The 17,062-nt window shown below is 35.7% G+C and overlaps 3 protein-coding genes across 3 annotated transcripts in view; 2 read left to right on the top strand and 1 right to left on the bottom strand.

The window, feature by feature from the left end:
* The window catches only part of LOC106134138 (tetratricopeptide repeat protein 28), an 86,958-nt gene that overhangs the window by 50,624 nt on the left and 19,272 nt on the right, over positions 1–17,062 (bottom strand). The gene's annotated exons all lie outside the window — the stretch shown is intronic.
* On the top strand, positions 9,282–12,815 carry LOC106134137 (myrosinase 1). The gene is made up of 6 exons (XM_013334105.2): positions 9,282–9,436; positions 9,801–9,949; positions 10,588–11,252; positions 11,458–11,766; positions 12,008–12,246; positions 12,636–12,815. The coding sequence occupies exons 1-6, from the start codon at positions 9,426–9,428 to the stop codon at positions 12,793–12,795; spliced, it is 1,533 nt and encodes a 510-aa protein (XP_013189559.2). The 5' UTR covers positions 9,282–9,425; the 3' UTR covers positions 12,796–12,815.
* LOC132903189 (myrosinase 1-like) lies at positions 13,157–16,361 on the top strand. Its single transcript, XM_060950774.1, has 6 exons — positions 13,157–13,310; positions 13,729–13,877; positions 14,161–14,825; positions 14,909–15,217; positions 15,454–15,692; positions 16,088–16,361. The coding sequence occupies exons 1-6, from the start codon at positions 13,288–13,290 to the stop codon at positions 16,245–16,247; spliced, it is 1,545 nt and encodes a 514-aa protein (XP_060806757.1). The 5' UTR covers positions 13,157–13,287; the 3' UTR covers positions 16,248–16,361.

Genomic DNA, 17,062 nt, shown 5'->3' with positions numbered 1-17,062 from the left:
CATTATTTATAGCGATAAATTAAGTTTGTCACAGATTAACTTCTACCACCAATAATTTACTATAAGATGCGGAAATAGTAATTGAATATACCAACCGTGACAAATGACCCACCGAGTACAAATAGTTATAAGATTTATTTCTACAGAACAGTTACTTCGTCATAAATCGAGAGCGTCGATGGTCGAACGGTTAGGGTATCCGGATAAAAATGTGATGGAAAGATTCAAGTTCTACTGTGTTCATGTACTTATGACTCTTCTCTGAGTGATGTACCTATATTACTTTGAATAGATAATAAATGCTCCTACGGTGAGGGAAATATTGTATAAAAACCTGCATATTCAGGCGATTGGATTATCCACGATCCAAATGGGTAAGGCTTACTTGCAAGTGTCGCGAAGGTCAGACGTTTCATGTGAAACTTCATGTAAAAACTTGACTTATCCAACACAGGAATGTAGTCATGGCATGGACGACGGGCTCCTGTCCAGAGACGAGGATGTAACCGTGACAAACAGCAGGAGAATAATTCGGGTAACTGAGTATGAAACTATGGTATAGGGTACTGCTGTACCATAATATTTCTGGACTTTTCACTACTACGAGTACTTTACAGTCCCAGGAGGATCCTGGACTGGGAGAATGCAACAAGGACACCATGAATTTATTGATAAATCGGGAGTGTCCAAATACTCACTATAACTTCAGTGGTCATATAATTTAGTACTTATTTTTATTGGTTTAGGAATCGCCGCTTAAAAGGAATCCTACTACGAGTATTACAATTCTAATAGTATAAATCCTAAAGTTTGTTTATGTGTGTGTTTGTTACTCTTTTACGCAAAAACTACTAAACAGATTTTCATGAAGCTTTGAAGTAATGTAGCTTTGTACTTAGAATAAAGTCGCGGGCAACAGCTAAACTTCTATAAAATATGAAGCGAGAGAAACTGAACTCATAAAAAAGCATGTCTTATCTCTGGCACCTGCAATTTCTTTGCCAATTCTGTTTGTACGGTTACACTAATGACAATGACTAAGATCATTGAAGATAATTGTAATTGTAAAGAAAGTTCAACAATTCACTTTAATGCGAATCCAATTAACTTTGTTGTTTTATTGCATTCTTTACCACTTATTCTGCAAAACCATAATTATTAAAGAAAACAATGTATATCTTTAGCCATTATTCATCTGTTATACTAATTTGCAGACTAAGCTGAAACGCGCATGATTATGTTATTGTATTTACGAATATTGAGTAAAAATTTAATGATTACTGACCGATCCCACATAAGCATGGATGCCAACGCAAGGATTTTGTCTTTATCAAAATTTCAACGGTATTTGCAATACAGCCGGAACATTTATTACTTACCGGTTTCGGCTCTGATTTATTTAAGATAATTTTAAGGGACGTTTAAAGAGAAAATTTGGGAAGAGAGATAGAATCACTTAAAATCATATCCTTCACATTAACAATGAAAATAGCACCTCCTCTCTAATGTAACAAAAATTACAAAGTTTTCTTCCTACATAATACTCTCAATTGCGCGTGCGTTGCCCCGTTGTAGCCATGCAACAGGTGTCGATTATGTCTGGAAGCGCATGCCTATCTAGATTATATTGATAGGTGGCTCGGATCCCATATGATAGGCTTCCGTGATGCTAGACTCACGTACAGGACCGTTCTCTTTCTGCTCCGATACCGATAATTACGTTTGAGATTAAGTTTGTTGCTGTTGTGTATCAGTTCTACTTTGTAACCGACATCAAATATTGTTATTGGTAGAAAGAAGTTGTTAGTAGGTTTTTTCTTTAAGGTAATTGACTGTGATTAGGTATCATAACATAGTTGGAAGGCCTCTGTGGCGCAATGCGCTTGTCTGTCACACTGGAGATCCCAACCTAGCCAAAAGTCCTGCAAAGACTTTTAGCTATGTTTAGCTGTGTGAGTTTAGAATAAAACCACTCCATATCTTGACATGGATGTTGTAAAAGGCGACTAATGGCTAATAAACTTGGGATTCTTTAAGAAAATTACTTTCTCATTGTAGTAGTTTTTGTTGAGGCACGCGTGATGCGTGCTGTTTGAGGAATGCACTCGTGGCGATCGATTTCGCGCGCAATCAGTCGCGGCCATTTTGTTTTTGCTATCAAAATGACTCCTTGTATTTATTGGGTAGGTAACGTACGCCAATGCAAAACAAAAAATCTCGTTAATTTCAGGTCTTGCGGAAATTTCAGGCTACTCTTTTTTAGTACCCCTGGACTACATAAGGAACACAGTACTGTAAGTACGTGCAAAATTTCAAGTCTCCAGATCTAGAGATTGGGTCGTGTGTAGATATATGTGTCAGTCAATCAGTCTTGAACAGCGACCCCACTTGCGTAAAACAAAAATTCGTTTCCGTTCCCGCGCGAAATCCACTCCTAATGCGCCCCTTATACACATAAGAAACCTACATGGAAAATTTATAGGCAGAACTTCGGGGTAAGGCTATGACCATGATACAGAAGTGAATTAGTTAGTTTTTGGCGGCCCGATTCCTGTCTGTCCCCCGCGGCCCTGTTTGTCTCTTGAATCCAGCCTTTTCCTATAAGCTATTAAATAAATATTACACATTTAAAAAAAATATTCATCCATAACTAAGAAATATATATAAAATGTTTTTAAGTTTTTATTTTAATTAACCTATTATAACGACAAATTCGAACAACAACTGTAATTCCAACTGTTTCTTTTTGTTTAATTACATTCAGCCGGTTATTACGAACATTATCGCGGATTACAAACTCTTTTACTTTTTGGGGTGCATCGTAAACCAGTCAGGGTGGGCGGGGTTCACATTATTATGTTACCTACTTCTTTTTTGGCTGCACCGCACTCTGTTGTTTCAAAAAAGTTGAATAAGTAAAGGGATAACAGTTTGCAGTTCAGCTTACTCGTAAAAATGTATTAAAAGTTTGTAAATTTGTAAACAATTGTTATTTGATCGGTTTTCTTTTTCAATTGGCGAATTGATATATAGAATTACTTTACATAAATACTTATAACATGTTTTTTAGCCAACAGCCTTTTCATTTCCATTGTAGTGGGAAGATACTCGCTTATTTTATGTTATGCAAATTTGCATAAGCAACCTTTTAATTTTGTAGGTTTATAAATTATAGCAATTGATTTTATGACAGTGTTTAAGCGTTCACATAATATCTTATATGGATTTACGAAGCGGTAGGTAGCTTCGAATCTGAAAGAAAAACTAATAGGTCTTAAACCCATAGTGCTATCTTAAAACTAGACTAGAAAACCAGACTTTAATACCAGGGGTTAAGATATATTTAACGACAGAAACCATTAAGTATCATAATATCCGGTGACTTTATTACCGAAGTAGATTTATATGTTCTTTATGACTTGCTTTAAAATTAATGGAAACTGTTCTTTTTATTACCAGCTCAACAATAAAGTTATTTTTTTTCTGAATGTTTCCGTCATTATACATTATATTTGCGTACCTTTTAAGCTGACGGGTGTAGAATTTGCAATCTATAATATTAAGGAACAAGGGTGACTGACACATTAACGCCTAGCCTTAACCATAGAAGCTACAAACATGAAATTGGTCGTAGTATGTTACTACGTAGTGTAGATAAGAAAGAATTTAACCCCTAAAGGGGTCAAAAAGGGGTTTAAAGTTTGTTTAAATTTAAAAATATACCTAAAATGAAAATACGGAATATATCAATTTAAAGTCCTGACGTGATGTGGTTGTGCTCATCCTATTTCAAACCATTTTTAGCTTAGTTTCATAATCAAAACATTTCACATTAATAAAATTTCTTATTTTTGATATTTAGTTATTATGTGTACTTTATTCAATAAAGTTTTATTTATATAACAAAACCCACTTTTCAAACCTTTAAGGTTGTGGTCGAATTTTAGGGTTGAGTATTTTATTAAAATGAAACGATGAAACTTCTTTCTCGCATCGGATATTTTTAGATTTTTTTCATTTATTCTGTATTTGACACGAAAAGAAGATTTGACAAAAGTCAATGTTTGACTATTCCAGAATAGCTTTTTAATTGTTCACCAACAAAGTACATACATTCAACCATATAATCACGTCTGTATCCCTTAAGGGGTAGACAGAGCTAACAGTCTTGATGGCCACGTTATGCTGTTTGGCTTAATGCTATAATTTAGACTCATATAGTGATAGGTTGCCAACCCGTCGCCTAAAAAAAGAATCCCAAATTAAAAGCCTATTCCTTAGTCGTCTTTTACGAAAGAGATGGAGTGCTCCTATTCTTTTTTCTGTTGGTGCCGGTAATCACACGGCAAAATTAATAAACTAGCAAAGAAATACAAGTTCATCCTTACCGTTTAAGGGGTGGGGTAAACTTAATTAGTTGTTAGACGCGCAAGAATGCGCAGACGCAGGCTGATGTTAATCTGAAATTGGCTGACAATGAAATTAGCTGCGCCTCTGCGTCTGCGCACCGAGAGAGCGCTGTTTCACGTGAATTAACTAATCGCTTATTACGGATACCGTTTGCTGGATCAAGTGAATATTCTGATAAAAGGAAATTGTTTAACGCGATGGTAAATTAAATATTCTAGCTATAGGTAAGTTTAATCCAAGTATTTACGTGATAGCGTGAAACTTATAATCGTTCTAATGTTCTAAGAATGTAGAACTTTCCCACAGGATTAGGATACACTATTTTGCTTATTCCTTTACACTTCTCTAACTACTTACATGAACCATCTAAAATTGATTTACAAGGGACAAAGACCTTCAAATATATATATATATATATAAATATATACGGGCCAAATCACATAGATTGAGTTAGCCTCGAAGTAAGTTCATGATTTGTGTTACGATATTTGGTATCTCAACGATACATTAGTTTATAATAAATACTTATATAAATTCAAGTCCTCGGCCACTCAGAAAAGTTCACATAATGCCCTGGCCGGGATTCGAACCAGGGACATAATGTGTCACAGACAAGCGCACTTACCGCTGCGCCATTGACTGGTTATTTTCTCTATTGGCTTTATACATACATACATATGGTCACGTCTATATCCTTTGCGGGGTAGAGTAGACAGAGCCAACAGTCTTGAAAAGACTGAATGGCCACGTTCAGCTATTTGGCTTAATGATAGAACTGAGATTCAAATAGTGACAGGTTGCTAACCCAACACCTAAAAAAGAATCTCAAGTTTGTAATCCTATCCCTTAGTCGCCTTTTACGACATCCATGGGAAAGAGATGAAGTGGTTCTATTCTTTTTTGTATTGGTGCCGGGAACCACACGGCACTGGCATTGGCTTTATACATACATACATACATAAAATCACGCCTCATTCCCGGAGGGGTAGGCAGAGACTACCTCTTTCCACTTGCCACGATCTCTGCATACTTCTTTCGCTTCGTCCACATTCATAACTCTCTTCATACAAGCTCGGCGGTTTCGGGTACTTTTGACCTGACCCTTTACCAGGACGTCCTTAATTTGATCAAGATACGTTCGTCTAGGTCTTCCCACTCCGACCTTTCCCTCCACACTCTCCTTGTATATCTGCTTAGTCAACCTGCTTTCATTCATCCTCTCCACATGACCGAACCATCTTAACATTGGCTTTATCCCAGTGACATATCAGTCCGTCGGACCATAATTGACAGATTTGCATCTAGGAAGATGTAAACAACTCACAACATTCCAGATATGATAAAAATGTGTCAATCAATTAAAATCATACAAGGGGGTACTCAAACTTGTCTACTTCACTGATAATGTAATCATTTGATAACAATATGCAACGACAGAATTAGGAATTTATCATATTTACGTGTCAAAATGTTTTTATGATTATTTTGGAAAGCGCTCGGTTATCTACTTCGGGAATGTTGGTAAACCCTTAAATGTTGGTAGTTGCCCCAAGGGGTCATATTTCTATGTTTCTTTATTGACATTGAGATATCCTATCGAGCAATATTTGTATATACTTATATTTAATACATAAACGCGGCGATGGTGTCCGCACCCCATCACGTCTCGTTCCCGGCGGGAGCGGTATGCGGTCTGCTGAAAGCCGCTTTGCGACGATGAATGTAAGAGGAGGAATGAAGGATAAGATTGAGGAAGTATGCCAGATGATGGATGAAAGACGTTTGGATGTGTTGTGCGTGAATGAAACGAAGCGGAAAGGATGCGACGCGACGCAGCACGGCCCTTACACGGCGTATTGGTCTGGAATTTCCAGTACCAGCCGAGGCTGTCAAGGGGTCGGTCTAATTCTTTCTGCACGAATGGCTGAGTGCGTGAATGAGTATGAGTGTGTCAGCCCTCGTCTTCTATGGATTAGGCTGAAAGTTGGAATTACTCGGATCTTCGTTCTAGGTGTTTATGCACCTTGGGATGTGGGTTCGAGGGGTACAACATCAGCAAAAAGCGAAAACGAGGAGTTCTGGAATAGTGTAAGAGAAGTATTGAAAGTTACCAAGCCAAATGAGAAGATTATTATGTTAGGTGATTTTAATGGATGGGTGGGTGTAAAGCGTGATGGATATGAAAAGGTGCTTGGTGCGTTTGGTGACGAAAAGGTGAATGATAATGGAAGAAGTGTATTAGAAATTTGTCTAGAGTGGGATCTTTTTGTGTCGAACTCAATGTTTCAACATAAAGAGATCCACACCTACACAAGAGTGGAAGGTATTTTAAAAAGTATGATAGACTTTGTGATTGTAGATGAAAGATTGAAGAACAAAGTGCTGGATACCCGTGCATATCGCGGTGCTGGCATTGACTCGGACCATTTACTGGTGATATCCCGGATAAGGGGTATCTTCAATCGCTGGCGGCACAGGGTAAGGGAGCAAACCAGCGCTTTGGAAAGAGTAAAAGTAGAAAATTTGCAAGATATGGATGTAGGTAAGAAGTATATTAATAGACTGAAGGATGAATTTGAAGATTTAGAGGAAATGAGCGATATTGAAGATGGATGGAAGGAATTTAAAGAAAGAATTGTGAAAGTAGCTGTTGAAGTGTGTGGTGTAAGTAGAAGAAGGAAAGGAAAAAATCACAAAAATGCGTGGATGAGTAAAGATGTGCAAGAACTTGTGCGATTAAAGAAGAAAGCATGGCTGGATTTGTTAGCAGCAAAAGCTAACTTAAGAATGCAAGAGGTTATAGATGAAGATGTGAATGAAGCACGTAAGGAATATAAGAAAATGAAAGATTTGGTTAAGAAAGCTGTGATTAGAAAGAAAGAAGAGTATAAAGAGGATTTTGATAAAAGGCTATCAGAAGACTTTCAGTCAAATCTGAAAGTATTCTGGAAATCCGTAAGGTCAGCCCGAGGAAATACTATAACCAGAGAGCTGACTAGGATCAGATGCCAGGATGGTAGCGTTGTGAAAGGAGAAGAATGTGTACTAAAGATATGGAAGGACTATTTTGAAAGTTTATTTGAAAAAAAGGAAGGAAATAAGAAAGATTTCTGCTATAGCGAAGAAAAAGAGAATGAGATGGAAGGCGAAATTGAAATGTTCGAAATTGTGGAAGCACTTAAGAGTATGAAAGCGGGAAAGGCTGCTGGGTGTGATAGAGTGTCGGTCGAGATGCTTAAAGCAGGAAAAGGCGTAGTAGCTAGTCAGTTGTACTGCCTTTTCAATTTGTGTTGGAGAAGCGGCCGAGTACCAAAAGATTGGTGTAAGGCTGTTATCGTGCCACTTTACAAAGGAAAAGGGTCACAGCTGGACTGCAAAAATTATCGTGGTATAAGCCTGCTTAGCGTCGTCGGCAAATTGTATGCTAAGGTATTGATTAATAGAGTCAGGAATGAAACTGATGACAAAATATGGGATGCTCAAGCGGGATTTCGAAAGGGAATGGGATGTACTGATCAGGTCTTTTCCTTGCGGTGCATAGCCGAAAAGTTTTTGGCCAAGAGTCAAAAAGTCTATTGCACATTCGTAGATCTGGAAAAGGCCTATGACAGAGTTGAGAGGAATGAATTGTGGTCAGCACTTTCTATGCATGGGGTGAGCAGTCTCTTAATACGAGCACTGAAATCCTTATATGAGGATTCGAGTGCTTGTGTCAGGATAAACGGAGCGCACACTGAGTGGTTTAAGATTGAGAAAGGCGTTAGGCAAGGATGTGTTGCGTCACCGTGGCTGTTCAACCTATTTATGGATAGCTGTTTGACAGATTTGAAAGAGTCTAAAAGTGGATTAAGGATGAATGAGTTACTCGTCAAATGTCTGCTCTATGCCGACGATCAGGTTATACTGGCGTCATCAGCGGAGGAGTTACAGGAGATGGTAAACTGTATGCATGAAGCTTTAAAAGAGAAAGGAATGAAAGTGAACGTAAGTAAAACTAAAACACTGGTTTTTGAAATGGAGAAAGAAATGACAGCATGTAATATTTTGATTGGAGGAGAAAAAGTGGAGCAAGTGAAAGAGTTTGTATATCTAGGATCAAAGTTTACATCAGATGGCAAGTATGATAGTGATATTGAAAGGAGAGTGAACGCGGGGAACATGGTGAATGGAGCTTTGCATGCCTTTATGAGCAGTCAGAAACTATCCAAAAAGGCTCGACTGGCTGTGCACAGGGGCGTGTTGGTCCCGACATTAATGTATGGGAGTGAAAGTTGGGTATGGCAAAAGAAGCATGAAAGCAGAATAAATGCAGTGGAAATGAGAGCGTTAAGGAGTATGATGGGTGTGAAATTGAGTGACAGGATAAGGAACAGCGTGATAAGGGAATGTTGTGATGTGAAAGAAGATGTAGTTACAGGAATAGAAAAGGGTATGTTAAGATGGTTCGGTCATGTGGAGAGGATGAATGAAAGCAGGTTGACTAAGCAGATATACAAGGAGAGTGTGGAGGGAAAGATCGGAGTGGGAAGACCTAGACGAACGTATCTTGATCAAATTAAGGACGTCCTGGTAAAGGGTCAGGTCAAAAGTACCCGAAACCGCCGAGCTTGTATGAAGAGAGTTATGAATGTGGACGAAGCGAAAGAAGTATGCAGAGATCGTGGCAAGTGGAAAGAGGTAGTCTCTGCCTACCCCTCCGGGAAAGAGGCGTGATTTTATGTATGTATGTATGTATGTTAATACATAAAAGAACCATGCAGTTTACGTTCTCTTTCGCTATTTCATTGAATGCAAATGATTGCAGAATACAATATGGCTTCACTTAATTTTAAAATACTTAATAAAAAATATTTTTTGTAATCTTTAAAGTTTTCATAACTTTAAAGATTACAAAAAATCTATTTACACTCTTTCTCCGTAATAGATAAAATAAAATAACAAATGATAAAACTGATATCCGTACTATATAAAGAAGTAACATCTATACAACATAAAGCTTTTAGGCGAACAGCAAAATGTGGGCTTTGTAAGTGAATTTTTATTTCTAAAGATTTTTTATTTTGATACTTTGAATAAAATATAACATAAAATTAATAACTATTCCTTGATTATAATTACAACTAATCACCAAAACTAAATTAAAAATTTAATTTTTTAATTTCCATTTTAAAATAACTTTTCAGAATATAATCATATTACTTCAGTTGATTACGTTAATAAAATAAAATTAAATAGATAGTATTTTCTTTAAATATTTCCAAATTATAATACACTTAGCATTTGTGTAACCACAAATCTAGCAAAAATTTTACAAAATATACATATGTATATTCCAAGATAGTTTGTTTATGTTTTTTTTTTGGTGTCGTGATAAATAATAATTTTTTCAGTTGTTTTATTTTATTAACATCGTATGCGACACTGTCGGAATGTAAGGCAGCTGCTGGAAAGAGACATGACGTAAGACATTTCCCAGATGGGTTCCTGTTCGGGACCTCAACTGCCGCTTATCAAATCGAAGGAGCTTGGGACGAAGATGGTTGGTAGAACTATTGATTTTTTTATATAAATATAAAGAAAACATTTATTTCTCAAATGACGTTTCTTGTTTTGTTCATAGCTACGTACATTTTGTTCAAAGCTCGGAGTTTCTTTAAAACAGCAAGTGAAAATTTAAAAATATTTAGTCAACGTTTTTTTATAACTTTTTCCCGTTGGATTATTTTACGAGTTGCACTTTTAAAATTCTTCAACATCCACTGGAAGATATTAAGTGGTTTTTGTCTATGCTCTGTGGATTCACGGATTCTTTAACTTTGGTTCGGTTTTAGGTCAGTGGGCAGTAATCAGTTCTCATTTTATAATATCTCGTTTTGATGATGAACTTGCAATTTTTTAAAACTTAAGTAACAATCTTGTATTGCACGTAACAATTGTGAAATAAAAACCGAATTCACCGAATTCTTTAAATTTAGTTTAAAAAATATTAATTAGGTAGTCTCCATTTAAATTATCTTGTATATGGCGATGAACTTGCAGTTAAAATTTAACTATGGTAAAAATCGTACCACGAAAGAGGTTATTAATATGAAAATAAAAATTTTAGTGATAAAATCGTTGCACTGGTTTAAACTCAAAAGCGGAATCTTCAAACTAACACATTATTAAATTTGACAGGCAAATCCGAAAATATTTGGGATCATTTGACACACGAAGATCCTTGCGCTACAAAAGACTGCTCAAATGGAGACATAGCTGACGATTCATATCATCAGTACAAAAGAGATGTAGAGATGTTAAGGGAGTTGGGACTAGATTTTTACAGATTTTCTCTTTCATGGTCAAGACTTCTGCCTACAAGTTTCCCTGACAAAATTAATGAAGCTGGTGTAGCCTATTACAACAATCTAATCAATGAGATGCTTAAATACAATATTGAACCAATGGTGACCTTGTACCACTGGGATTTACCACAAAAATTACAAGATCTTGGCGGATGGGCTAACCCGAATATTGTTGACTGGTTCGGGGACTACGCTCGTATAGCTTTTGAACTTTTTGGAGACAGAGTCAAATATTGGATTACAATGAATGAACCACGCGAAGTCTGCTATCAAGGATATGGTTTTGTTTCTATGGCACCTAGACTAAACATTCAAGGTGTTGCTGAATACATGTGTGCTAAGAATTTACTAGTAGCCCACGCTAGAGCGTATCATATCTATGACGAAGAATTTAGGGCTTTGTATGGTGGTACTATTGGTATTACTTTGAGTACTTCATGGTATGAGCCTGAGTCTGAGAGAGAGGTTGAAGCTGCCGAAGATACAACCCAGTTTGAGGTTAGTGTGTGAAGTAGGCATTTTTTTACGTCTTAACAATCTAACATTGCCTTAATATAAAATTATTAAAAGTAGCAGTTGTTGCTGTTATTGTATCTTTATTGCATAAGATAAAAATGGTAAAAGTAGTGTTTTAAAACTTATTATCACTCATCAGTTGTTATTTTATGTTGATGTTAAACTAGACTTTGTTTTGACTTTTTAGTGGGGTCAGTATGCTCATCCGATATTTTCAGAATCTGGTGATTTCCCACCAGTAATGAAGGAGAAAATAGCAGCTAAAAGTACTGCTCAAGGTTTCTATAGATCCAGGTTACCTGAATTTACTCCAGAAGAAATCGAATATGTGAGAGGAAGCTCTGATTTCTTTGGACTAAATCATTACACTTCTTACTTAGTTTATAGAAATGAGTCTGTTTATACTGCCAACGAAATTCCATCATATTATGATGATATGGAGTCTATGGTCTACCAGCCAAATCATTGGGATGGGTCTGCTTCGGAGTGGTTAAAGGTACGTAGTTTAAAATGTGAAATCTTTGGGAATGATTTATTTACATTAAACTTAATTTAACGATTAATTTATAACCGTTAACTTAAGTGTTATAAGATATGAAAGTTCGGTAGTTGATGAATTTGAAAACGTTTTGAAAACGTTCAAAAACATCTCTTTGATACATATAAACAAAATCGTGATTTCTATTCAGATTTTAATTTATAATTTCTTTATGAAAATCCATTTCATTTCCTTTCAGAAAACCTCTTGGGGATTTTACAATTTGCTGATGAAAATCAAGAACGATTACAACAATCCTATTATTTATATAACTGAAAATGGCTTCTCTACGACTAGTGGTTTAGATGACGATGATCGAATACTTTACTATAGGGAATATCTTGACGCCATGTTGGATGCGATTGAAGGCGGCGCTCACGTAGAAGCATACACCGCCTGGAGCCTCATGGACAACTTCGAGTGGTTAGCTGGATATACGTATGTGTATTTTTTAATATAATATTATATAACTTCTTAGGTCTAAGATAAATGCAACCAGCCTGCTGGGCACGTTGCCGTGGGCAAACGATTTGCACTACACAATTTATAAAATACGAGTTTAATTTTTGTTTTCTTTTCTCCTTTTATTGTAATTTAATATTTAAATACTGGTGTAAATTTATAATAAGGTGTTGAAAATATTTTATAGGCAATTGTTTCATATTACATAGTAAGAGAAATTCCCGAAATTTCTATGGGAAGGGATTTTGACGATCAAGTTTTACAGTTAATAAACGTTGAAGCTTCCTGGATTAATAGTACAATCAATGGATAAGTAGTGTTACTTCTGTTTTCGTATTTTTGAATATTTTTACCTTTATTTTCAGAGCAAGATTTGGTCTATATGAAGTAGACTTCGGAAGTCCAGAGAGAACACGTACACCTCGCAAATCGGCTTTTGTCTACAAGGAAATTGTGCGCAGTCGCTCACTGGACTGGCACTACGAATCCGACTCTACTTCTATGACAATTGACGAGGGACATTAAGAATAAATAGTTTTCCATTGTTTTGATTTTAATTTCAAAGCACACTTTATAGGATATTTATATCAAATTCTTTAAATATGTGATTCCCTTATACGAGTCAGTCTGTTTACAAACAAAGTTTCGACACACTTGAGAAGTATTACAGTCTTCAAATTAATTATATAGCAAATTCCGTAAAAATACGTTAGTCAGATTGCGTAACAAATAACGCATGATTTACCTTTTGTTTCTAAAGACTTTTTTATTGTTTATCAGTTGACTAGGGCTTATACGGATAAAATATGCTTATGTAGGTATATCTTACATGTAGTAATCGTAAGATAATTTATAAAAAGAAATAAAATATTTTCACTTCGCATTTTCCGTGACAGACAGAATGGATGTTATCAAATCATCAAAGCAAACGATAAAACTGATTTAGATTACAATATACTATATATGATTTAGGATCAAGAGAATGCCTTCAGTTGACTGAGATATAGAGTTACAATAATGGTGCCTTATTCGGTAATATTGTAAGTACCTTTTTACTATATAATAGAAATACATATACAAAGAGGTAGACAGAGATAACTATCGCAAGATTTCAAGGCCACTTTAGCTGGATGGTTTAGTGATGAAATTAACATTCAGAGAAGCAGGTATCACTAATTACTTCGAACCTTTGATTAATCCTAAGTTTATAAGCCCTTCATTGACTTTTACAATAAACGAGGAGATGCATAGTACGAGTAGTGTCTAGTATTTACACAAGAAGCTTTAAATCATCTATATCACTTTGATGAAGAACATTTGTTTCGGACGAATTGGTATTCACGTTGTGTTACTGCGTTCAAATTAAAACAGAGTATTTTCATTACTTTCTTCAATATAATTTAAATCACTTTTTTGTTTGGGGTTATCAATAATTCAATTTTGTAAAAAAATTTGCAGTACTTTAATTTTATTGACATCATACGTCTCGGTATCAACATCGAAGGCGTCAGATGGAATGCGACATGATGTAAGGCATTTCCCCGACGGGTTTCTGTTCGGCACCGCCACTGCTTCTTATCAAATTGAAGGAGCTTGGAATGAAGACGGTAAGAAATTTTTCCATACATCGAATTGATAAAAGATTATTTATGAAAAAGAGACTTAGTTTGTTTACAGAAAATAAACTAAAACTCATGTGTACCCACCTTACACGTGAATTACAGTTATAAATGCTTAATCAGGTACCACCGAAAATAGTTTAAGTGATCACTTAACACTTCGGTTGTACTGAATGATAGTGAATATAAAAAAGATAATAATATAAATTTGAACGAAGTAAAAATAACGTATGTCACTAAACAGGAATCTGAATATTTTTCCATTTTTCAGGAAAATCGGAAAATATTTGGGATCATATGACACACGAAAACCCTTGCGTTATAGATGACTGTTCTAACGGAGACATAGCTGACGATTCCTATCATCAGTACAAAAGAGATGTAGAGATGATGAGGGAGTTGGGACTCCATTACTACAGATTCTCACTTTCTTGGTCAAGAATTCTACCTACGAGCTTTCCAGATAAGATAAATGAGGCTGGAGTAGCTTACTATAACAATCTGATCAATGAGATGCTAAAATACAATATTGAACCAATGGTCACCTTGTACCATTGGGATTTACCACAAAAATTACAGGAGCTTGGCGGATGGGCTAACCCCCATATTGTTGACTGGTTCGGGGACTACGCTCGCATAGCCTTTGAACTTTTCGGAGACAGAGTCAAATATTGGATTACAATGAATGAACCACGCGAGGTTTGCTATCAAGGATATGGTTATACTACCAAAGCACCAAGATTGAATATTCATGGAATTGCGGAATATATGTGTGCTAAGAATTTGCTTGTTGCCCATGCTAAAGCGTATCATATCTATGACGAAGAGTATAGGGCTTTGTATGGCGGTACTATTGGTATTACTTTGAGTATTACATGGCACGAGCCAGAGTCTGAAGATGATGCCCAGGCTGCTGAAGATGAAAATCAGTTTGAGGTGAATATAATATAATGATGATACAGTTACTTTTTTTCTGTTTCTCTCTATTTGTGATCAATGTCATAATATATTTTTTTCAGTGGGGAATATATGTTCATCCAGTATTTTCAGTAACTGGAGATTTTCCACCGGTGATGAAAGAAAAAATCGCAGCCAAAAGTGCTGCTCAAGGTTTCGCTAGATCTAGACTACCCGAATTTACCGCAGAAGAAATCGAGTACGTACGAGGAAGTTCTGATTTCCTTGGTATGAACTACTATACCGCTTACTTGGTATACAGAAATGAGTCTGTATATTCAGCTCACGCAGTACCATCGTTTTATGATGATATGGACTGTGTAAGATACCAGCCAGCTAATTGGGAAGGTGGAGCTTCAAAGTGGTTAAAGGTAAGCAAATAGGGTATTTCGGGTAAAAGTTTTAAGTGATTTTCTTAAGTCGAGACAGAAAAAAAAACCACATTGGCTGTATAAATTTATTCCGTGCGTGTGCGTCATATTTTTAAAAATTTGCAAGATTTGTTTAATTGGTATGTCTTAAGTAGAAATTGGAAACCGCCAAAGGTTCAAGCGACATACAATTCAATCCATAAAATATTTGTTCATGACAATGTTTGTATTTTCAGAAAGTCTCGTGGAGTTTCTACAAAAGTCTGATGAAAATTAAGGAGGACTACAACAATCCTATCGTATACATTACTGAGAATGGTTACTCAACAACTGGCGGTTTAGATGATGATGATCGCATTCTTTACATTAGAGAGTATATTGACGCTATGCTGGATGCCATTGAAGATGGAGCTAATGTCCAGGCATACACTGCCTGGAGTCTCATGGATAACTTCGAGTGGATGCAAGGATACACGTGAGATATTCCTTTGGAACTTTGATGAGTAACTATTAGGATTTGCTGCACCTTAAATTCCCGCCCGCAATGTTCAGGTTACAGGTTGCCTAGATAGATTGCTTTATGCGATACTGTGCATCACTAAATTCAAGATTTAGATCTATATGTTTGAATACTTATATGCAAGAAGGGGTATTTATTGATTCAAACCTAAATAGTCATTATATTTATTTTCTGTTTGATTTAACTACCGCCCGATCTTCCTCTTCAGAATTACCTAACCTTGATGACTTTGGGTCAGATTTGGAGAGGCTACAACTAGGAGCAAATATATCATAATTTCTTACCCTTACCCCTTTTTATTTAAATTGATTTTTACAAAATGTCTGATAAATTTTTCCTATATTTTCCAGGGAAAGGTTTGGCCTGTACGAGGTAGACTATCAGAGTCCAGAGAGAACGCGTACTCCTCGCAAATCCGCTTTCATATTCAAAGAGATGGTTCGGAGTCATGCCTTGGACTGGCATTACGAACCTGACACTACGGTCATGACAATTGATGAGGGACATTGATTCAATATGATTTTCTGAGATCTATAATACATATATCTTAGTTTAAGGTATATATTACTAAGGACTTTTCTTACCTGAAATAAATAACTGTATATATAATTTTGATTTAATGTACACGGTTTTTTTATTTTATCTACATGGAAGACAAAAACACCCGATTTAAAGTTAAAACTTTAAAATTGCAACTTCTGTACTAAAGTAGCTTCAGCTAATAACTCCATCTTTATGAAATTGTAAAAAAATCTTCATCTACTAACTTTATTTATTTACTTTTTGCAATCTACATTTTTTATTTTTTATAAGTAGTTTTTGTTTTAATTTTGCTCATTCCAAAATGATATACCTATTAAATGTAAGATAATAAAACCTACTGTTTGAAAGAACATAGAGATATTTCGTGGGAACATCGTGCGATGGACTTTGGATGTCTAGTTTATATCAACATGCATATTCTTGACCTTTATCTAGTCCATCAAAATAATCTCGTTGTAACAACAATAATCATGATAAGTGTCGTTATGTAACTTACTCTGCCTCTTGCAATTTAAAGTGGGCTCTCACGATGTAAGATTTTCTACAAAACGAATCTTTATAAAGTGATATTTTTCGAGTCGTTGGTCTGATTTTGATGATTTGTTAATAGAATTTTTATTAACAAGTTTGTGGGGCATTAGAATCAGTAAAGGGATTTTTGAGATATTTTCAATTTTGTAAAAATTGAAACTAAGTCTGCGGCGAACAATTAAGTACTACACACACCCACACACACATATAGGCAAATTATACTTATTATGTTTAGGCTGAACACGAGCTCC

This window comes from Amyelois transitella, chromosome 22, assembly GCF_032362555.1.
Source record: "Amyelois transitella isolate CPQ chromosome 22, ilAmyTran1.1, whole genome shotgun sequence".
NCBI classification, from domain to species: domain Eukaryota; kingdom Metazoa; phylum Arthropoda; class Insecta; order Lepidoptera; family Pyralidae; genus Amyelois; species Amyelois transitella.
The sequence above is the reverse complement of the archived record's forward strand: the minus strand, read 5'-3'. Positions and strand labels throughout refer to the sequence as shown.

Coding starts and splice junctions, on each gene's coding strand:
- LOC106134137 (XM_013334105.2), top strand. Junction 9,950..10,587: donor AGGAGCTTGGGACGAAGATG/GTTGGTAGAACT, acceptor TAAATTTGACAG/GCAAATCCGAAAATATTTGG. Junction 11,253..11,457: donor AAGATACAACCCAGTTTGAG/GTTAGTGTGTGA, acceptor TTGACTTTTTAG/TGGGGTCAGTATGCTCATCC.
- LOC132903189 (XM_060950774.1), top strand. CDS start 13,288: ATGGTGCCTTATTCGGTAATATT. Junction 14,826..14,908: donor AAGATGAAAATCAGTTTGAG/GTGAATATAATA, acceptor TATTTTTTTCAG/TGGGGAATATATGTTCATCC. Junction 15,693..16,087: donor GAGTGGATGCAAGGATACAC/GTGAGATATTCC, acceptor TATATTTTCCAG/GGAAAGGTTTGGCCTGTACG.